The sequence below is a fragment of the Anomaloglossus baeobatrachus genome, chromosome 2 (genome assembly GCF_048569485.1).
Source record: "Anomaloglossus baeobatrachus isolate aAnoBae1 chromosome 2, aAnoBae1.hap1, whole genome shotgun sequence".
Taxonomy (NCBI): domain Eukaryota; kingdom Metazoa; phylum Chordata; class Amphibia; order Anura; family Aromobatidae; genus Anomaloglossus; species Anomaloglossus baeobatrachus.
Genome location: NC_134354.1, coordinates 114,291,963 through 114,315,969, shown reverse-complemented (window position 1 = coordinate 114,315,969; position 24,007 = coordinate 114,291,963). Strand labels below are relative to the sequence as shown.

The following is a 24,007-nucleotide window of genomic DNA, read 5'->3' as shown; positions in this document are numbered from 1 at the left end:
CGGGTACCCACACTAGCGATATCGGGACCGATATCGCAGTGTGTAAAGCCCGCTTTAGTCCTTAATAGGTTTATCAGGGACTTTAAAGAAAAAAATGTCCCTAAGCACTTACCGACAGGAGCTACCTACTTGCCTGTCATGGTTGGCACTGTTCACCGCCGGCACAGATTATAGTGGCTTCGTCAACAAATCGGAGTCTTTTTTTTCACTCTGCTGTGTAGATGGGTCAGGACAGCTAACATCATGATGATTGACAGCCAGCTACGTAATGTAACGCCCCCCCACAGTTGAGTGAGGGTCTAGTCACGGAGAGGGATAGTAAACAGGCAGTATGCTAGGTGGCACTGGGGATACTAGAGAATGAGGGAAGTCAGGCAGACCAGGCTCATAACCGAGCGAACATGATGAAACTCAGGAATCAGGCAGGAGAGAGGTCAAGAGACAAGCCAGGGTTCAGGTAACCAGGAGAGTACTTATGAACACAGGGGACAGGCAAAAAAGAGTAGTCAGGAGGGAAGCTGAAGTCAGGACCCAGATGGACATGGACAAGTCAGGGGAATCAGGCAGAGACAAGTCAGAGGTCAGACTGGGGTTGAGTACCATACATCAATAGCTATCACCAAGAGCTGGGCACTTACCGCAACTTCACCAGAGAATACGACTGGCGCCACTCCGGGCACAAACGCTCCCAGATAAAGCAGAGCAATTGCCTGGAAGTGGTGCATGTGAGTAAGCCTTTGCCACAGCCAGCGAATGACCAATTGCAGGGAACGGCCAGTCACAGGTCAAAAAATAGCATTACAACCGCACACATGAGGACACAACAGAAAGTCCTGGCACAGGAGCCGAACAACAAGTCAGGGCCGTGACACCTAACTGGCGAAGCCGGCTGTCAATCAGCATCACATTGGCAGTAATATAGCACCCCTTAGAGCCTCAATTCACTACAAGGAACTGCATCCTCTAGGGGATGCAGGACCTACCCCCAGGACATGGAGTACCAGTGCCTTTTCCACCAACACACATCTAAAATCCTAGTTCTCCTCTCCACACCGGGCATAAAGGGTTAACCATATAAGGGGATGGTTGCCATGGAAACGAGTCCATGAGTATAGCCAGCCTGGTGTGAGGGGTCAGTCAGTCTGTAGTGAGGAGAGAAGAGGGGAGCACACAGGAGAGGTGTGCGGACGTGCCTGAGCTGGGTCCGTGTAACGGTCACCTCGGGGGCACAGGAGAGAGGTCGCCAGGACGGGTAATGAGATACCGCTGGGAACGGAGCACGCAGGGGGCACAGGCTCTAGGTCAAATGTCAAGTTCAAGCGGTTTGGCAAATACCTGCATGGTGAGGACACCATCACAGAAGCTCTCCTTACCTGCCTCCCGGCCGCAATGCGGAATGAAGGAGGTGGGTGGGATGTTACGTCTCGCTCAGCTCCGCCCCTCCGCTGCTATTGGGCGGCCTCTCAGTGACGTCGCTGTGACGCCGCACGGACCGCCCCCTTAGAAAGGAGGCGGTTCGCCGGTCACAGCGACGTCGCCGGGCAGGTAAGTATGTGTGACAGGTCAGGGCGATGTTGTGCGGCACGGGCAGCGATTTGCCCGTGTCGCACAACAGATGGGGGCGGGTACCCACACTAGCGATATCGGGACCGATATCGCAGAGTGTAAAGCCCGCTTTAGTCCTTAATAGGTATATCAGGGACTTTAAAGAAAAAAATGTCCCTAAGCACTTACCGACAGGAGCTACCTACTTGCCTGTCATGGTTGGCACTGTTCACCGCCGGCACAGATTATAGTGGCTTCGTCAACAAATCGGAGTCTTTTTTTTCACTCTGCTGTGTAGATGGGTCAGGACAGCTGACATCATGATGATTGACAGCCAGCTACGTAATGTAACGCCCCCCCACAGTTGAGTGAGGGTCTAGTCACGGAGAGGGATAGTAAACAGGCAGTATGCTAGGTGGCACTGGGGATACTAGAGAATGAGGGAAGTCAGGCAGACCAGGCTCATAACCGAGCGAACATGATGAAACTCAGGAATCAGGCAGGAGAGAGGTCAAGAGACAAGCCAGGGTTCAGGTAACCAGGAGAGTACTTATGAACACAGGGGACAGGCAAAAAAGAGTAGTCAGGAGGGAAGCTGAAGTCAGGAGCCAGATGGACATGGACAAGTCAGGGGAATCAGGCAGAGACAAGTCAGAGGTCAGACTGGGGTTGAGTACCATACATCAATAGCCATCACCAAGAGCTGGGCACTTACCGCAACTTCACCAGAGAATACGACTGGCACCACTCCGGGCACAAACGCTCCCAGATAAAGCAGAGCAATTGCCTGGAAGTGGCGCATGTGAGTAAGCCTTTGCCACAGCCAGCGAATGACCAATTGCAGGGAACGGCCAGTCACAGGTCAAAAAATAGCATTACAACCGCACACATGAGGACACAACAGAAAGTCCTGGCACAGGAGCCGAACAACAAGTCAGGGCCGTGACACCTAACTGGCGAAGCCGGCTGTCAATCAGCATGACATTGGCAGTAATATAGCACCCCTTAGAGCCTCAATTCACTACAAGGAACTGCATCCTCTAGGGGATGCAGGACCTACCCCCAGGACATGGAGTACCAGTGCCTTTTCCACCAACACACATCTAAAATCCTAGTTCTCCTCTCCACACCGGGCATAAAGGGTTAACCATATAAGGGGATGGTTGCCATGGGAACGAGTCCATGAGTATAGCCAGCCTGGTGTGAGGGGTCAGTCAGTCTGTAGTGAGGAGAGAAGAGGGGAGCACACAGGAGAGGTGTGCGGACGTGCCTGAGCTGGGTCCGTGTAACGGTCACCTCGGGGGCACAGGAGAGAGTTCGCCAGGACGGGTAATGAGATACCGCTGGGAACGGAGCACGCAGGGGGCACAGGCTCTAGGTCAAATGTCAAGTTCAAGCGGTTTGGCAAATACCTGCATGGTGAGGACACCATCACAGACTTCATTAAACCAAATAATCCGGGGGCATCAGCAGTAAACAGGGATCGGGGTTTGGACACTTACCTCCCTGCAGGGACCGCACGCCCGCCGTATGGAGAAGGAGACTGTACCCCAAAAGGGACAGTCGGGGTTTCCAAACGCTCCACACTACGGGGACTCAATCTATAGAGAGTGTCGGGGATAGAGCAAATTGGGTCACATTGGCATGGATATTCCTGGGACCGGAACCAGCAGGCCGAGGGACCATGTGAGTAGAGACTGTTAAAGTTAACCTGGTGTGGTCTCCATCATTATACACCATACATCTCCCAGGCACAGCCCTACCTGCGGAGGGCCTACCATCATAGCTACTACTATCACCATTCCTGGGAGTATCCACGTTGAGCAGCAGCGGTTCTCCATTTTTAACTGCAACCCGCAGGTGGCGTCACGAACATTAACTCTATTATCCCCTGTAAATACCGCCTTTTATTAAGCATCCCCAGGGCACGGGACCAGGCAAGTGACATTCTCGTTTCCAACCGCCCTCGACCGAATACTCCCTTCCCTGGGCGACACAGTAACAACTGTCTACAGAGCAGAGCGGATGAGAAGCCTCTGCTCTGTTGATGCAACACCAGTTGAAGCAGCAGAATCGCCGGTAGGAACAGTCTGTGACCACTGTGGGCCCCGGAAGAACGGCGCCTAGCATAATAGGCAGGTAGGTGGCAACTACCTGCCTCTTACTGCTTAGGCACATTTTTTTGGGATGGAACATCTGGGTACACCTTTAAGAGTTCATATAAATTAGCTGTATTTTCCATTACTCAAGAGTGACCATTAAAAGTTGAAATCTAAGTTATATTGTCACTTACACAAATAAGTTAGTTTTATATATGTGTTGGAAAACTTTTCTGTAGAACTACTTCATTTCAAGAATTTTCTAGTTTGTAAAGAATATTTGACTTCACGGATATCAGCACTTTATCATGTCTTCATGAAGAAGCTTTTTGTGTACATTTATACCATATTTTTATATTATGTTTGTATTTTTCTTGAAGAAGTAAACTGCTGGTTCCAGTAAAAAGCTTTCTACCTCTTGGTGATACCACTCACTGTGCACTTCTAACACTTTGTCTAAAAGGAAGCAATTTTTTTTTATATTTACGTTAAACGGACAATAAATGGCTAGAAACATTATTCGATTGGTGACCTTTAAAAACTGCATTTTACATAATGGGATCTGCTTTTTACATGTTCTTCTGTCTGGTGCTGAACTTTCATACACGCAGAAATCACAAGGGGGAAGGAAATGGTAAAAATAACTATTTAAAAGTGTTTGTAACATTTCAAATGACAGAAACTGAATAAATAATCGCAGACATACTTCACGAAGGGTACATGGAACTGACACATTACTGTTTATAATAGTTCCGACTCCCAACGGTCTTATTCGATTAGACACCGGATTTCTTGTAGTACAACTAATGTCATCTATTATGCTACCTGTAGTTGTCCTCTTATTTATATTGGTCTTACATCTAGGGAGTTACGGATACGTGTGAGAGAGCATGTGCGGGACATTGGCGCGGCCAGGACAGTGAATGATTTTTCTTTGCTCAAAACCTTACCCCGCCATTTTAAAAAATTTCACGACTGTGACCCGAGATCCCTGAAAATTCGGGGGATTGACGTAGTCCATTGTGGCATTAGAGGTGGCAACATTAAAAAGATGCTTTCCCAAAGGGAAACAAAATGGATTGTGGCTTTGGACTCGGTTGCTCCTAAGGGTCTGAATGAAACCTTGAGTTTTGCTTCATTCTTATAATAATGTCTCTGCTTTTCCAGTTCAATAGTGCCTGGTGTCTGTGGTTTTTAATCTTCTGTTTTTAATTTTTTTCTATTTTCTTTTGTTTTTAGTTTTTCACTCTAGTTTTGTCACATGCCCTCTTATGACTCCTACTGAAGTGATCTGGACCTGATAAATTTTGAAATCTACTAACAACTATGGACGTCATCACATCAAATTGTCATCTTTGGGATTTCTCTCGCAATGACCATTACTATTCATTAATATGGCGATTTCATGTTTTGCGCTTTAGCCTGATGAATGTTCTTTTCACTTTTGAGCCTAAGCTTATAACAAATTGTAGCGGTATATGTCTTCTTTCAGGCTTAATGTTATTCCATATGATCATCCTGCCTTATTTTGTATATTTGTACACTTTGCCGTCTCCCCTTGTGTGTTTACGTCCTCTTCCTGTCCTTTCATTGCTTTCGGAGTCTCGTGCGCATGCGCGTGACGGCCCTGCGCCTCCCGGCCGTGCCCCGGTGTCTTGATGGAGTCCGCGCATGCGCGGGGGTCTGGGCAAACACTGCTCGGGCTCCCGCGCATGCGCCTGACTCCTTGACTGCCGGGTGTGCGAGACGGGGGGCGCTTTCTGGCCGTCCCGCGCATGCGCCTCCCTGACTCCGGAACTTTGATTCGCGGTTCAATTTCCGCGGTAGTATTTAGGAGTCGCACTGACCGGACATGTGCACCTTCCTTCACTTTCCCCCATGATGAAGCGGCAAGCGACTGTTTCTTAAAGCCGCGAAACGTACGTCGGGCCTCCCTGTACCACCGGACTCAGGACTCAGGTATAATGTATTCCGCAGTCACTACCTTATTTGGGATTGTTTGAATACTCTTTGATTTAACCTCAGAAAATGCCTGTATGGATTCTTAGCCTCCCCTACATTCTCCATGGGATAAATTGATTAGGCTTTAGTAATCCTGGTTATACTTTCTTTAGGCTAAATACTTTGCCTTTCTGCTATAGTGCTTTTGACGGATACTAGTATATTATGATATAACCCCCCGTTTTTGATGGGGTTGCATGTCTTTTATACTCCCTCAAACTGATTATATTACACTATTGCAGACAGTGTCTATTATACAGGCTTTTCTCCTGTGTTGTTCTTTTATATCTACCCCCTTGCTTACTGGCCAGTGATTTGAGTTCCTTATCTCTGCTGGGGATTCCCTCAGTTCACAATAGGGTATATCCCTTCACCATATAGACCTATGACTGGTACCGTGCTTTTGGTGAAATCTTCTTTTCCTCATTGTCTGCACCTGGCCAATGCGGATTTGGGGTTAAGTCCTTTTCCCTCTCACGGATATCATGCCTACACCTGTTGGTCTATTTAAATTTTCCTCCCTGCTTACATGCTGGTGATTTAGAGATACATATCCCTATCAGAGATAAGACACTCCTCTTCCATTGTTATGGTGCTTTACCAGTGATTTGGGCAATACCGCCTGTATATACTACCACTCATCCATCCTGATGTTTACTTGCCAGTGATTTTGGCTATTTTGTATGTCAATACTACTATTTTTACATTGTGATTACCATTTTCCAGTGAGTTTTGGGCCATCTTGTTTTTTGAATATTGTATTCACTCATCCTGATGCTTACTTGCCAGTGATTCTGGCTTTACTGTTTGTGAATATTACTATCTTCCTGTTGTCTGTACCAGGCCATTGTTCTGCCCTTTACCATCTGTTTCTCCCCTCCTCCTTTCAATTTGTATATTATTTTTGTGAATCTCTGCACTTGCACTTTAAAATTCTATTTAATAAAATCTATGAACTTTTTTCAGCAATTTTGCTCGTGTTCTCCTTTTTTGAAATGCTCTTTGAGCTGCTGTGAACCTGGGGTGGCTCCTCCACCTGGTTCATATTTTTTCTATGCCTCCTGTGGAATGTATGATTGTTCTGTTTATAATAATAATAGCTGTTCACTAAGTGAAAGAAGCAGAAAGTGAACAATCAGTGTTTGAAGTTAATGCGTTGGAAGAAGGAATAATGGGCAAGCTTAAATGGGTTGTCCACTACTGGACAACCCGTTGTTGACAGCTAAAGAGTCCATATAAAATTAAATAAAAACAAAAAACATATACTTAATATACAGTACAGACCAAAAGTTTGGACACACATTCTCATCTCTAGAACAACTATTAAGAGGAGACTTTGTGCAGCAGGCCTTCATAGTAAAATAGCTGCTAGGAAACCACTGCTAAGGACAGGCAACAAGCAGGAGAGACTTGTTTTGGCTAAAGAACACAAGGAATGGACGTTAGACCAGTGGAAATCTGTGCTTTCGTCTGATGAGTCCAAATTTGAGATCTTTGGATCCAACCACCATGTCCTTGTAGAAAAGGTGAACGGATGGATTCTACATGGCTGGTTCCCACCGTGAAGCATGGAGGAGGTGGTGTGATGGTGTGGGGGTGCTTTGCTGTTGACACTGTTGGGGATTTATTCAAAATTGAAGGCATACAGAACCAGCATGCCTACCACAGCATCTTGCAGTGGCGTGCTATTCCATCTGGTTTGCGCATTTAGTTGGACCATAATTTACTTTGCAACAGGACAATGACCCCAAACACACCTCCAGGCTGTATAAGGGCTATTTGACTAAGAAGGAGAGTGATGGGTTGCTACGCCAGATGACCTGGTCTCCACAGTCACCAGACCTGAACCCAATCGAGATGGTTTGGGGTGATCTGGACCGCAGAGTGAAGGCAAAAGGGCCAACAAGTGCTAAGCATCTCTGGGACTTCTTTCAAGACTGTTGGAAAACCATTTCCGGTGACTACCTCTTGAAGCTCATCAAGAGAATGCCAAGAGTGTGCAAAGTAGTAATGAAAGCAAAAGGCGGCTACTTTGAAGAAACTAGATTATAAGACATATTTTCAGTTGTTTCACACTTTTTTAAGTATTTCATTCCACATGTTTTAATTCATAGTTTTGATACCTTCAATGGGAATCTACAATTTTTAGAGTCATGAAAATAAAGAAAACTCTTTGAATGAGGAGGTGTGACCAAACGTTTGGTCTGTACTGTATATACCTAACAATGTAACGTGAATGTAATAAAACACACCACCAACAACGGTGGAATTGAAATTTTCAGTAGCAGAATTTTTTATTGTCCAAATCCATCTTGGTTAATTTGTTTAGTACATTTAAGGGGTCGTCCCCTTGTAAGTAATATTCATCCCCATGTGCAGTTTGGTATAAAAAAAATATTTCTGTTGTACTTACCATCCCTAGGTTCACTAGAGAGGCTCCGCAGTTGCACCCAGTGTCTGGCATTGGCTGACGTCACATTGACAGCCAAACAGCAAGCTCAGCATCGGTGTGTAGCGCATTCCGACCACACGGGAAGTGGCACTGAGCTCACTGATTGGCTGCCACAGTCTCAACGTGACACCAGCCAATGTCAGACATGGGGCACACCGGTGGAGAATGGTAAGATGACCTGGGACAGTGAGTTTTTTATACCAAACTGTGTCCATAAATGCAGATTAACTGAAAGTAAACAACCTCTTTAACCCCTTCATGACATTTGATGTAAGTTTACATCACGATCGGGAAGGGGTTCCTGCAAAATTACAAAACGCGTAGTTCCCCATACAGCAGTACACCTTCACTGCCAGCAATATTGCTGTAGCTATATTGTTATTTTTATACATGCTTAAATAAAAGTTATATTTTATTACAAAATCATGGATTAATCTCCGCTGGAAACCATCATGTTTTTCTACATGTAAAAAGAACAGTGTGATAAATGTGGTGGAACTCCTTTTGAGGCTAATGACAATATATCAGAACTTCATTTCTTTATTTTGGAAGAAGTAGCAAGATTGGATGAATGGTAAATTAGGATCCAACTATTACAATGCAAGATATGTGCGATATATACACAAGTCTTTAAGGGTAAAGAAGCCTTGATACAATATTTCATGTTAATGGGTTTTTGTAAAGAATATTGGTAGCTTTTGCAACAACTGTATAGAGACAGGTCATGAAGAGGTGTTTTTAAACTATTAAGTTGGCCCATTGAAATGCACATAAGATGTGCTATGCTTAATGACAACCTGAGTCAGTGTTTAGATGTATACATTAAACTGGGTATCATTTTGTTCATTTATAGACTATGTATATTTGTACTAGGTGTAACACTCATGGCCAGTGTAACCGCAGCAAGCGGGATTAGTGGACCCTCTGGACCACAGTGGGGACCTGGGTTCACCCTTTAGTGGGAGGGGCTTAAATAAGCGCCCAACGCTAGGCAGATGCCAGATACCACTCCCAGGGCAGTGACAGAGCACTTTTGTAGCTGACCCCAAGGACAGATTCAGGTACGGACACAGATGCAGGTAGGTACAGGTGGGATGACCAAAGCAGAAATGCAGGCAGGTAGGGACAGGTATGGTAGGCACGGCAGGGGAAGATAGATATGGGAAGGCAGACTCAGGTACAGTTGACAGACACAGGGATAACGGGACAGGAACTCAGGACCTGACAACTAGCTAGACAGACTGTTAAACTAGGGTACTGCGCAGGCACCTCCTCTAATGGGAGGATGCATTAAATACATAGTGCTTCTCATCCATAGGCCAAGAGGCATTTCCGGAAAATAGCCCGCTGGCCCTTTAAGAAAGGTCCGTTGTGCGCCTTAAATGCATTCCCTGGGAGCCCGTGTGGCGTGCACAGTCTCTGGGGGGAGAAAGAGGCAGCAGCACACGTGGACGGCCGGGGAGGTGCAGGGGAAGAAATGATCCAGCCACCACGATGAGTAAGTGCGTATCTCTCCAGGGACACCGGCGCTACACTTGGTTAGGATCATGAGATAGGATTAGGTATTAGTTTCTGCACTAGGATAAAGTGCACTTGCTTGAGAAAAGGGTGTAGAGCACCGAAAGCATCGCACAGAGAGGTATACAGGACACCGTGAAGAGCTGAGTCTCTACATGGATAACATAAAAACATCTTCAAGATACTGGCATTACTTTGTAGACTCATATTTACTATGGATGAGTGGAGTTATCATATTTGCCATGCTACTTTGGTGACATATGTTTTATCATATCTAAACGAAGAATGTAAATGACGCAGAAATATATTACCTTGTCTATTTATGGATTTTAATGACTGGAGAGGTTTAAATTACCTGCGTTCTTGTAGACATTAATATGCTTGGTGTCTATGGTTCACAACCAATTTACTATATGATTAGTGGGCTTCTCCCATCAGACAGCTAATGTCCATACGCCCCATCACGGGAGGTCATAAAATATTATCCATTTCATTGGACTCTGTTTTATGAGCAGGAACATGACTTAAGTGACCACTGAGGAGGAAACATTTGGCTGACTTTGTCAAAGACAGATAATCGCTCTGACAGATGAAGAACCTGCAATGATCAGTTGCCCATTGTTTCAGGCTCTTTTTGAAATAAGGTGGTTGTCATGGGACAACCTGAAGAGATAACGAAACACCAGTAATGCCTCGCTGGAAAATTGAAGTTTGCAAATCTTAAAGCAAATCACTTTACCACGTTCACCTAAAAATAGGTTTGACATATCCTCACTTCATTAGATCAGGGATCTTCAACTTGCAGCTCCTAAACTATTGCAAAACTACTACTTCCAAAAAATATCAGTTAAAAAAAAGCATGATTAAAGTATAGAGAGAAGACAATAAGGAGAAGAAAATCTTTGTAAAGAACAAGACTGTGCGTAGTAAATAAAAAGATACAGTTGAATTGTATTTGCACCATCTGCCAAAAAGGCCAGTTTTCCTATATATACACAAAGTTTGGAACAATAGTTCAAACAAAAAGAGCTAAATGTATAACTGGTAAAATCGATATACTTATTCTCAGAACAATCATAAAATATATAACATTAAAATTCAGATAAGGATGCCAACAGACATATGAGGGATGTGGATATGTTATATAAAGTAATAGCTAAGTGGTAAATCTTACCAACGATTCAAAAAAAATAATAATTCACATGTCACTGAGGAAGCAGGGTGAAACACGCGTCGGGGTGGATGGACGTAGATTTAGAGAGGCACACACACCTTTAGAGGTATTCTATACATACAGTATATATGATTCAAGTTAATATGTGGTTTTACAGCAGCATATAGTAACAAGCAAGGTATGCGGCTGTTTTCTATCATTACCCGTTAAACAATGTGAATTACCTAGTCTTACCACTTGTGATAAATACTAATACCACACTAGATAACCAGCAGGTTAAAAAGCCAGATTGATCCCTAGTATTTTTTTCAGTTTATAGGACCATAGTATATGAGCTAATCTTACCACAGACACGATCATTACTTTTTTCTTTATAAATGTATTTATTTATTACATCTATTTAGTTATCTATCTATTTATATCATACTGATACTAAATATGTTGTTCTTACTGAAATGATGTATTATTAATATCCTCTGGCTTATTTCTATTTATTGATATTTATTTTTTGAATTGTTGGTAAGGTTTACCCCTTGGCCATTACTCTATATAACATATCCGTGTCCTTCATATGCCTGGTGGCCTCCTTTGTTATATATTTTATAATTGTTCTGAAAATATATATAAAATGATTTTACCAGAAATACTTGTAGCTCTTTTTGTTTGGACTATCATTCCAAACTTTGTGTATACAGCATATAAATGCTTTAAGGAGCCCACTTCCTTTTGCGAAGTATATTCATAATATGATTGTTTTAGGACCACACATTCTAATACAGTTTTCCTATATGTAAATTTAATTTTAGATTCTTTAGTCTCCAAGGTTAGTGTATGCCCAATCTCATAATTAAATTGGTCAATCTTCTCCTGGACTAGTCATGACAGAAGATAATATTATTAGACATAAGAAAAAATGAAATGTAGTCACAAATCAACAACTTTATGCTGCAGAATGTGCCAAAGATTCTTAAAAAGTTTATGTCATACCGCACATATCTAGAGCGACAGTAGCTTTACCATGTACCGAACATAAAAACAACCTCTACTCAAAATATTATGTATTGCAAAGTGTGCACAGTACCAACATTCCAAGCTGTACTATTGAAAACTGAGATTTTTAGCAAAAAATTGGAATTTTTCGAGCTACCCCGCCACGTCACGGCAAAGCTCTTGGGGCAGTCCTACACTAAAATATTTTTGCATATGTGAGGCCGCATGGCACACTTTAAATAAAAAAAAAAAAAATTTAGTGTAGGACTGCCACAAGAGATTTGCCATGACATGGCGGGGTAGCTTGAAAAATTGCAATTTTTTGCCAAAAATCTCTTTTTTCAATAGTACAGCTTGGAATGTTGGTACTGTGCACACTTTGCAATATATAATAATTTGAGTAGAGGTTGTTTTCATGTTGTTTTTCATTGTTATATAGGTTTTTGACGTACCGAACATGTGTAATCCATATAGAGACAGCGAGCAGGGAACAGGGGAGAAGTCTTTATGCTGGCTACAAATAATAGTGATTAAGGCAGGGACCAACTAGGTTAATAAGATGATTGATGTGCACTAATACAAAACTAAGACATTTAAATAATATTTGTTAGAAAATTTCTACAGAATGTTTTTTGTGGCAGCACTGCCGGGTATTAGTATTAGAGATGAGTGAACCTATAGAAGTTTAGTTCGGCGGGTGCAGCCGAATCATACCTCCACAGGTTTGAACTTGGCCTGAACCACAATAGAAGCCACTAATTGGCAGCGCGAGCCTCCACCCACATGCAACCAGCCATAAGCATATCACTTCTGAGGACAGGTGGGCAGGGGTTTTCCATTTTTTGAGGGGTTGCACACTACATGGGTTACCATGGGTTACCCCCAGTGTGAGCCGATCAAACACTGCAAGCGGCTCAGACTGGGCTGAGTACTGAGTGCACCCGAGCACAGCGATGCTCACGCAAGTGAAGTTCGTACATAAAGCACCCAAACTCTGTTTTTTTTGTTTTTTTTTAAAAACAGTCAAAATCTGAACCCTAAACCTCGGGTTCTCTCATCTCTATTTAGCATCCATTTTTGAACAAGAAACTGAGCTTTGTGTTTTTAAATAATATAAGAAAATTGTCATTTTAATTATCTTTATAGACTCTCGGATGCCTTTATTTGAATGTGCAAAGGAATAGATGGTAGTTAAAAATCATTGTTATTCAGTGAATTTAATTATAACAAATATTTATACAATCGGGATTTAAGATACTCACTGTGACGTCACACCAGAATTCAGCCACCTCACCGATCCTCATTGAAGCGAGCAGTATCTCCCATACCTCCAGCTTGAACATGTTGCCAATAATGATTTCCATTGGAACGCCCACCTTCTTGCTGTCATCAATAACTGTTCTATCACTATCACATTTTAATGTCCGAAAATGGAATGTCACCTAGTAAAACAAAAGACAACTTTGTTAATTGAAGCTAATTCTATAGAGAGTAAAGTAGTATTCAGATGCAAAGCGAACCAATCACCAGGATTTTCGTATATAACCTAAAGCCAGTGCTATACTGGCACTATTAGGCTGCTTCTATACATACCTTTAGGTGTCAGCTAGGATGTATAGGTTTTAAAATCCAAGCAAGTAAAGTTTGTAAAATTAGAAGCTTGTTGAGTGACAGCAGCTTTGGATCAGATAAAATCTGGGGAGAGTATTCATAGTTATCCCCCCCCCCTGTTATTTATGCTAATTCTATTATAGAATCGATTTACTTTTTGACTAGAAGGACCTGTGCTGATGTCATATCCATGTGACCAGAAGGTCACACTGCACACTGTTAGGATTCTCCAATATTGCTGCCAAGATCAGGCAGTCACGTGACCTCAAGTAATATAATTAGTTTAGTTGGAATGTGGCTGGAACTATGCAAATGTTATACTTGTGGTCACATGACTACCTGGTTTTATGAGCAATATTGGAGAATTCTGATAGCGTGTGGTGTGCGCAATTTGAGTATTCAGAAATGTGCAGTCACATAGAATGACTACAGACTTTTAGCATAAGACTGGACAAACCTTTTAACCTATCAGAAATAACTTCAATCTCATAATGTTGACTTGTCTGCTTTGAACTGGACTTTTACTATTTAACAGCAGTTTTAGAGGTTATGGATTCTTTGACTTGGAGAAAAAAATATATTACTTGAAGTCACGTGGCTGCCTGATCTTGGCAGCAATATTGGAGAATCCTAACAGTGTGCAGTGTGCGCACTTTGGAGATTCAGACATCTGCAGTCGCATAGAGTGACTGCAGACATTTAACAGAAGATCCCTTTAATACAGAAATCTTAAATAGCTTTTCACAAACTGTTACATTTACATGCATGCGCCTGTTGTGCTCACACTTGTAATAGTGCCAGTTTTTATCATGCTAATGGTGCTTGGAGTTGTGGCCACTGATTCACAGCTGGCACACAACTCTATTCAAACACTTCCCAGCTTTCTCTCCTTTCCTTTCCTCTCAAAAAGAATGCAGTCTTATTATATAGCACGGATCAGCCAGCCCAGCTCCAAACAATGTAGACTTTAGTAGAAAAAAGATCTAGCAGATGCTCAGTCACAGAGTCCATAAAACTTGACTTTTATTGATGTATTAAAATCTCCATAAAGAATACAGTGACAGTTACGGTCCTATGCATCACGGAAAGCTGCCTTAATCATGTTGATGCATCAATAGAAATCAAGTTTTATGGAATCTGGGACTGAGCATCTGCTGAATTTTTTTTTACTAAAATCAAAAAAGTGCAGAGCTAACGCATTGGTACCTCTGAGTCGGGGGCCTTCACCTTCTCCAGGATTGCTCATTGTGCAGTACCATTTTTCTTCATACTCTCAATAAGGATATCAGTCCAAGGCTTAAGAACAATGTTTCATTTATAATCAGGTAAACTCACACACATGAAATAAAAAGTTATACATGCTCCATTTTTCTCTTTACAATGAACTGACTCTTCAGTGAGAGTTACAGATGGCATATTATTCTCTTCAACAGAGGCTACAGGAAAGTATTGGATGGTTTGATTATCCATATCTTTCAGATGTAAACCCACATGGGTCCAGGTGTGTCGCTGTGGATGTTATACCTATAGCTCTACTTTGCTGCTTATCAGTGGTCACTCAGAGTCGTTACATCCATGCCAATATTTTTCAGCTGGGCATCCCTTATTCACTAAGGTCCCCTTTCCACTGGCTAACACTGTCTTTGCACTTTTCACAAGCTTGCCTCGTAGAAATCCCCTCTACTCCCTAAGGCTAGGTTCACATTTCCGTTGTTTATGATCTGTCACAATCCGCCGCTCTGCTAAACAACGCAATCCGTTTGGCGGATTCCGTTGTTTCCCATAGACTTGTATGAGCGACAGATTGTGACTGATGCCCTTGTGTTGCATCCGCCGCCCGACTGATCAGTCGTGGAACGACTGACCATCGGACGGCAGGAACGCAGCATATAACGTTTTTTGAGCAGCGGAATCCTTTTGATTTCGCTGTGCATGCTCTCTCTCGGCGGCCGAACGATCAGCTGATCGCCCGGCAGCCGCCTTCTGTGAGCGATCGGCTGATCACCCGGCGGCCGGCTTCTGTGAGCGATCAGCTGATCTCCTGATGGCTGGCTTATGAGAGCGATCAGCTGATCGTTCACAATAGCCAGCCGCCGGGAGATCATCTGATCGCTCTCAAAAGCAGGCAGCCGGCTATTGTGAACGATCAGCTGATCGCTCTCAATAGCCGGCTTTTGAGAGCGATCATATGATCTCCCGGTGGCTATTGTGAACGATCAGTCGTTTTACAACGGAATCCGCTTTCTCGTGACAATGAATTCAAATTTTTGGCACTCGTAAAACGCATCAGTCACAAGCATCAAGCAACGCATGTGACTGATGCAAAACAACGGAAATGTGAACCTAGCCTAAGATGTTTCCACCACTGGAGAGTTAACTTAGTATCTTGGGCCCGATCTACTCACATGCCTTATTTACATGTCCTTTCTCTTCTGCTTCCAGTCAGCAACCAACTTCTAAAACAGGAACTTCCTCTCCTCCTGACTTAAATATATCCCCCTCTCCCTCACTGGCCAGGAGTTAACCCTCACACCCCCTGAACACAGGATCCTGCAGCTCACAGGGAATGGTAAACATATCAGGAGAAATCCAATGGTCTCTTGTGGCCAGAATTAGTACGGCGGCTAAAAGGAATAATACATGGTGTAATCACTCAGTACCATTTAAAATGTACTAACATTTGCATTAAAACAACTGATGGAGGCACACGACTGTAGGTCCACTCTCTTAGGCTAAGTTCACACTTCCGTTGTCTTGTATCAGTCACAATCCGTAGCCTTGAGGAATTACGGTATCCTGCAAAATATTTTTCAGGAATCCTGTTTTTCCCCATAGGCTTCTATTAGTGACGGATCGTGACTGATGATGCTGCGTTGCATCCGCTGCGTCGCGGTCAGTCGTGTTTTAACTAACCGCCGGGCGGGAGCAACGCAGCATGTAATGTTTTTTGAGCAGCGCGATCCATAGGATTTCGCTGCGCATGCGCTCTCTGGCTCCCCGCCCCCGTAACCAGGATAAACATCGGGTAACCAAGCAATGCACTTTGGTTAGTTACCCGATATTTACAGTGGTTACGGGTGCAGGGAGCCCGCGCTGAGCTGGTATCCAAGATAAATATCGGGTAACCAAGCAAAAAGTGCTTTGCTTATACCCGATATTTACCCTGGATACAGTGTGCAAGGAGGCCGACACTTCACCACTCGGCTCTGCCCCCTCCCGCACTCCGCATGTGTACACTCAGACACACACTCACTTGTCCCCAGCCCTGCAGTCCCCGCGGCACTGACGTCCTCAGCTCCACGGCCCCGCTCGGCTCCGCCCCCTCGCGCTCCGCCCCCTCCCGCACTCCGCATGTACACACGCATGTAGACACACACACACTCACTCACCTGTCCCCAGCCATGCAGACCGCGGCACTGACGTCCTCAGCTCCGCCCCCGAACTCCGCCCCCCACACACAACGGAGTCCGACAAAGAAATTCTTTTCTTTGTCACCGTTGTCATCCGTTGTACAACGCATCAGTCACAAGCGTCAAGCAACGCATGTGACTGATGCAAAACAACGGAAATGTGAAGTCTCCTCTTTAATGATAGTCGTCTGTGAATATCCAAAAATCAGTTAGACAGCAAAACAGTAAATCACACCATAAAACATGAATTCTTTGCTTCTCTAAAATGCTGATGTTTTCTTTCTTCTTTCTTTGGATTGTCACACCAGATTGAGACCCCGGAACATGGAGTCAACATCCATATTTACCAGAGGCCCAGAGACCAAAAAAGCAGCCCTTATTATCCAAAGCCACTGTCCTTCCCCATAAGGTGTAAGGCGCTATGAGTATTACAGGGCGGCATGGCCATGACATAGACGGAAACAGTTCATACAAAATAAATGTGAGGTTTTTACTTTCAGTCAAAGAATTGCAAACAATAATACAGCAGACAAAAACAAAAAACACTTGCCTGTCTGAGCACTTACTAACATATATTACCCGTCTCACATTATCAGGGATGCTTGCAGGGCTTCAATCTACAGTCACTGGTCTTTCCGCCTAACCTCCAGGTCTAACCTTCTCAGGAACACATCATGTTACTCCTCAAGCTAACAGCTCCTTTCTTCTTTCTTAACCTTTTATGTGTCTGTAATGAGGCAACCTCCCTTAGGTGAGATAGCTCAGCCTCCAGTACCTCCCAAACTAAAGCGGGAGTGGGAGTTGTGAGTATACATGAGTGAACCTTTGGAAGTTCGGTTTGGAGAGCACAGTTGAACCTTAGATAAAGTTCAGTTTTTGACACTTACTTGACCCGAACCTCAATGGAAGTCAGTAATTAGGCAGTTTGAGTCTCTGCCCACATGCAGCCATCCATAAGCAGAAGTAACACTTCTGGGGTAGGGTGGGCGGGGGGTTTCCCTCCAAAATGTTTCGTTTGTGTGTGCACATTACATGAGATCATACTGATTTTATCCCCAGCGTGAGCTGTAGAGTTGAGCGCGGTTCGTGGTTCGTGGTTCTCCAGTTCGCGGTTCGAGTGATTTTGGGAGCTGTTCTAGATCGAACTAGAACTTGAGCTTTTTGCTAAAGCTCGGTAGTTCTAGTTACGTTCGAGAACGGTTCTAGCAGCAAAAAGCCAAGCTAATTACTAGCTGGCTTTCCGCTGTAATAGAGTAAGTCATTCTGTGACTCACACTATTATGAAATTTCAGCGTATAGTGTGCGGGAACAGCGCATTGAGATCACTGCTGCTGGGATAATGGCGATCGCCATTTTTTTTTTCCCTTGTCTTCCTTCCCTAAGCGCGGCGTGTAGTGGGGCGGGCCAGCATGTCAGCCAATCCCAGACACACACACAGCTAAGAGGACTTTTAGCCAGAGAAGCAAGAGGTATGTGTGACAGGATGTCCATGTCACATGTCCCTGCATTATAAAAACAGGTATCTGCCCGTCAGGATGCCATTATCTGCCTTCTGCATCTGGGTGTCAGTCACCGCTGGCGTAGCTCCTGTCTCCGATACTGCTGTGTACGCTCTACACAAAGAGCTATACAGAATAGGGATAGAAGTTTCTTTTAGCCCTTGTAAGGGCTAATAACAGCAGGCTCAGAGCCATAGGTGACAGTCAGGTCCGTGGAAAGAGATTTTAACAGCTACAGATAAGAGCGTCTGTGTAGCTAAGGTCAGGAACTTCCTCGCTGCATTTCACCATTAGGAGGGATATAAAGTGAGGCTTCCTTTCCTCTACACAGACCCACAACCTTGCCACTGTACCCTTCAGCCCTTTGCACACTCAAGCTCATTGTTACTAAGCCATTATACTAGCAAACACTGAGTAAACTTAGTGGCATCCTAAAAGTGGCTGTTGGACTTCCATTAGTGTCCCACTAGTGCAAATCTATTTGCAGCACCTCTGCATTGCACACTCAAGCTCATTGTTACTAAGCCATTATACTAGCAAACAGTGAGTAAACTTAGTGGCATCCTAAAAGTGGCTGTTGGACTTCCATTATTGTCCCACTGGTGCAAAGCTATTTGCGGCAACACTGCATTGCACACTCAAACTCATTGTTACTAAGCCATTCTAATAGCAAACTATGCTGCCAGTTTAAGGGCCATAGTTGCATTGTCAGGGATAGCTAATGTTGTTTATTCTGCTGTTAATAAAGATAGACCACCGCTGCAATCTACACCACCTCTCAATTTTTACTACCACATTTTAAGTGCACAATCTTGTCGCAATCAAAATGAGTGGCAAAAGGACAGATGCTGATGGAAAGGGGAAGAGGCGTGTTGGAAAAGGAAAAAAAGGGTTTGTCCATGGGGAAGGTGGCAAAGCTCCATTAACATCTGCTGAAGATAGACCATCTTCCAGCAAAAGTAAGATGTCTACTACTTACCGTGGACAATCTGATGTGCTCCCTTTTTTACGGACACGAACAACTGGAACAAAGGTAGATGATGGCCAAAAAAGGAAAATGCTTGAATGGATCTCAAGTGGTCCAACAAGTGCCCTCTTCGCCACCTCAACTACCGCATCCAAAAAACACCAGTCCTCTGAGTTGTCATCCCAATCACACTTGCTTTCTCCCAGCTCTGAAGTCTCCATCCGCCCTGCACAGTATGGTGGAAGTGAGATGGCTGAGTCTGCAGAGCTGTTCAGTCACACTATAGCCTGGGAATCAGAGGTCTGCTCCCAAGCTACAGTGACTACAGACCAGGAAATGGTCTGCAATGATGCCCAGAACCTTTGTGACTCTGATTCAGGCCGGGAGGACCAAGTTTCTGAGCATAATGTTGACCCTTATTCACAAACTGTAATACCTGTTGTTATAGACAATGGGGAACATACTGATGACGATGAGACGCAGATACCAGATTGGGATGACAACTTAAATATTGGTTCACGTCAGGAAGAGGCTCGGTCTGAGGGTGAGGGGAGTGCAAACACAACGTTTGAAGAGAAAGTTCTAGATCCCACCTACTGTCAACCCACAGTCAGGCACTCGAGGAGGTCAACAAAGGCGGTGGAGGAGGATACTACTGACGACGAAGTTACCTTGCGCCTTCCTGGACAGAGGAGTAGTACTGGTAGCACGTCTACAACTGCATCCTCAGCCACCACTCTGCCTCTGAGCACTAGTCGGGGGGGCTAAGCAGGTCGCATGCCCTCTAAGCCTTGCCTAGCCTGGACCTTTTTTGACATAGAAAAAGATCGCCCAAATCATGTGATATGTAAAATTTGTCGTGATTCTGTTAGTAGAGGGCAAAACCTCAGGAGTTTGACAACTTCTTCCATGAATCGTCACAATAATAAATATCATATGTCCCAGTGGGAAGCTCACCGTGCTGCAATGTGGTCTAGCGGAGCGAACCATCCACCGCCTGCCCCTTCAAGTGCATCCGTGCGCTCTTCATCTTCTAGGACTGTGGGGACAGCTGTCACACCTGGTTTTCCACGCACAACTTCCACCACTGTAACCGCAACAGGCAGTTTGCTTGGTAGGTCGTCATTTGGTTTGGAAGGGGAAACAAGTGCGTGTGTACAGCTCTCTCAGACATCGATAGCATCAACGTTGGATGAAGGCAACATCATGTCTACGCCTGCACTTTCCTCACAAACCTGCATTTTTTCAGGGACACCCTACTCACCACCGTCTACACACAGCAGCCAGATCTCTGTCCCTCAGATGTGGACAAATAAAAGGCCATTTCCTGCGACCCATGACAAAGCTAAGAGGTTGACTTTATCCCTCTGTAAGCTCTTGGCTACCGAAATGCTGCCTTTCCGCCTGGTGGACACACAGGATTTTAGAGACCTTATGTCTGTCGCTGTGCCCCATTACCACATGCCCAGTCGCCACTACTTCTCTAAGAAAGGTGTGCCTGCGCTATACCAGCATGTCGCACACAACATCACCGCTTCCTTGAGAAACTCTGTGTGTCAACGGGTGCATTTCACCACCGATACTTGGACCAGTAAGCATGGACAGGGACGTTACATGTCGCTGACTGGGCACTGGGTAACTATGGTGATAGATGGTGAAGGGTCTGCTGCACAAGTCTTGCCGTCCCCATGACTTGTGTGTCAATCCTCTGTCTGTCCAAGTTCCGCCACTGTCTCTGCCTCCTCCACCTCGTCTCGGTCCTCCACCTCAAGCCTGCCTGGTCAGGCCACCAGCGTTCTAACTGCGCAGAAGGAATTACGCACCCCTCATTACTACGCTGGCAGCAGAGCGCAACGGCATCAGGCGGTCTTTAGCTTGAAATGTCTTGGAAATAGGAGTCACACAGCGGCTGAGTTGTGGGCAGCTCTGGAGACTGAGTTTTGTAAATGGTTGTCTCCACTCAACCTGCAGCCTGGTAAGGCCGTGTGCGACAATGCTGCAAACCTGGGTGCGGCCCTTCGCCTGGGCAAGGTGACACATGTGCCTTGCATGGCTCACGTGTTGAACCTTGTTGTCCAGCAATTTTTAACACACTATCCCCGCCTAGATGGCTTTCTGAACAGGGCACGAAAACTGTCTGCTCACTTTCGCCGTTCAACCTCCGCTGCTGAGCGACTTGCATCGCTCCAGAAGTCTTTCGGCCAGCCGGTTCATCGCCTGAAATCCGATGTGCCGACACGCTGTAATTCGACTCTCCACATGTTACAGCGACTGTGGCAGCATCGTCGAGCCATGGTGCAATACGTCATGACGTATAGCCTGGGCCAACGAGATGCAGAGGTGGGGCAGATCACTGATGGAGTGGTCTCAGATCAAGGACCTATGCACCCTTCTGCACAGTTTCGACATGGCGACGAATATGTTTAGCGCTGACAATGCCATTATCAGCATGACAATTCCAGTCATTTACATGCTGGAGCACACGCTAAACACTATTCGGAGTCAGGGGGTGGGACAACAGGAAGGGGAGGAACTACAGGAGGATTCATATGCGCAAGAGACAACAACATCACCAAGGTCCAGACGTTCATCATCACCAACGCGGCAGGCATGGGACCATGGGGGACAGGGATCAACAAGGGCGCATGGTAGCAGGCGAAATGTTGAGGAAGGTGCAGGAGAACATGAAGAAATGGAGGACGAACTGTCCATGGACATGGAAGACTCAGAGGATGAGGGAGACCTTGGTCAAATTTCAGTTGAAAGAGGTTGGGGGGAGATGTCACAGGTAGAAAGAACGGTTAGCACCTCTATGCCACAAACACAGCGTGGACTTGGTCCGCATGGGTGCACCAGACACATGAGCGCCTTCTTGCTGCTCTACCTCCAACATGACCCTCGTATTGTCAAAATTAGAAGTGATGATGACTACTGGTTTGCCACACTATTAGATCCCCGGTACAAGTCCAAATTTTGTGACATAATTCAAGCCATAGAAAGGGACGCACGTACAGTCAGGGCCAGAAATATTTGGACAGTGACACAAGTTTTGTTATTTTAGCTGTTTACAAAAACATGTTCAGAAATACAATTATATATATAATATGGGCTGAAAGTGCACACTCCCAGCTGCAATATGAGAGTTTTCACATCCAAATCGGAGAAAGGGTTTAGGAATCATAGCTCTGTAATGCATAGCCTCCTCTTTTTAAAGGGACCAAAAGTAATTGGACAAGGGACTCTAAGGGCTGCAATTAACTCTGAAGGCGTCTCCCTCGTTAACTTGTAATCAATGAAGTAGTTAAAAGGTCTGGGGTTGATTACAGGTGTGTGGTTTTGTATTTGGAAGCTGTTACTGTGACCAGACAACATGCGGTCTAAGGAACTCTCAATTGAGGTGAAGCAGAACATCCTGAGGCTGAAAAAAAAGAAAAAATCCATCAGAGAGATAGCAGACATGCTTGGAGTAGCAAAATCAACAGTCGGGTACATTCTGAGAAAAAAGGAATTGACTGGTGAGCTTGGGAACTAAAAAAGGCCTGGGCGTCCACGGATGACAACAGTGGTGGATGATCGCCGCATACTTTCTTTGGTGAAGAAGAACCCGTTCACAACATCAACTGAAGTCCAGAACACTCTCAGTGAAGTAGGTGTATCTGTCTCTAAGTCAACAGTAAAGAGAAGACTCCATGAAAGTAAATACAAAGGGTTCACATCTAGATGAAAACCATTCATCAATTCCAAAAATAGACAGGCCAGAGTTAAATTTGCTGAAAAACACCTCATGAAGCCAGCTCAGTTCTGGAAAAGTATTCTTTGGACAGATGAGACAAAGATCAACCTGTACCAGAATGAAGGGAAGAAAAAAGTTTGAAGAAGAAAGGGAACGGCACATGATCCAAGGCACACCACATCCTCTGTAAAACATGGTGGAGGCAACGTGATGGCATGGGCATGCATGGCTTTCAATGGCACTGGGTCACTTGTGTTTATTGATGACATAAAAGCAGACAAGAGTAGCCGGATGAATTCTGAAGTGTACCGGGATATACTTTCAGCCCAGATTCAGCCAAATGCCACAAAGTTGATCGGACGGCGCTTCATAGTACAGATGGACAATGACCCCAAGCATACAGCCAAAGCTACCCAGGAGTTCATGAGTGCAAAAAAGTGGAACATTCTGCAATGGCCAAGTCAATCACCAGATCTTAACCCAATTGAGCATGCATTTCACTTGCTCAAATCCAGACTTAAGACGGAAAGACCCACAAACAAGCAAGACCTGAAGGCTGCGGCTGTAAAGGCCTGGCAAAGCATTAAGAAGGAGGAAACCCAGCGTTTGGTGATGTCCATGGGTTCCAGACTTAAGGCAGTGATTGCCTCCAAAGGATTCGCAACAAAATATTGAAAATAAAAATATTTTGTTTGGGTTTGGTTTATTTGTCCAATTACTTTTGACCTCCTAAAATGTGGAGTGTTTGTAAAGAAATGTGTACAATTCCTACAATTTCTATCAGATATTTTTGTTCAAACCTTCAAATTAAATGTTACAATCTGCACTTGAATTCTGTTGTAGAGGTTTCATTTCAAATCCAATGTGGTGGCATGCAGAGCCCAACTTGCGAAAATTGTGTCACTGTCCAAATATTTCTGGACCTAACTGTATGCAGGAGAAGCTGTTACTCGATCTTAGCTCGGCTTTTCCACCAAACAACCATGGTGCAGGGAGTGAATCTCCCAG

At 44.6% G+C, this 24,007-nt stretch overlaps 1 protein-coding gene across 5 annotated transcripts in view; it reads right to left on the bottom strand.

The window, feature by feature from the left end:
• AIPL1 (AIP like 1 HSP90 co-chaperone) overlaps positions 1–24,007 on the bottom strand; it is a 179,584-nt gene that overhangs the window by 65,557 nt on the left and 90,020 nt on the right. For all 5 annotated transcript variants that reach the window (XR_012746172.1, XM_075333215.1, XM_075333212.1 and 2 more), the window contains one exon: positions 13,042–13,221. Coding sequence is in view for 4 of the 5 variants with exons in the window: in XM_075333215.1 (XP_075189330.1) it covers positions 13,042–13,221 (180 nt within the window). In the remaining variant the exon portion in view is untranslated. The remainder of the gene's footprint in view (positions 1–13,041; positions 13,222–24,007) is intronic.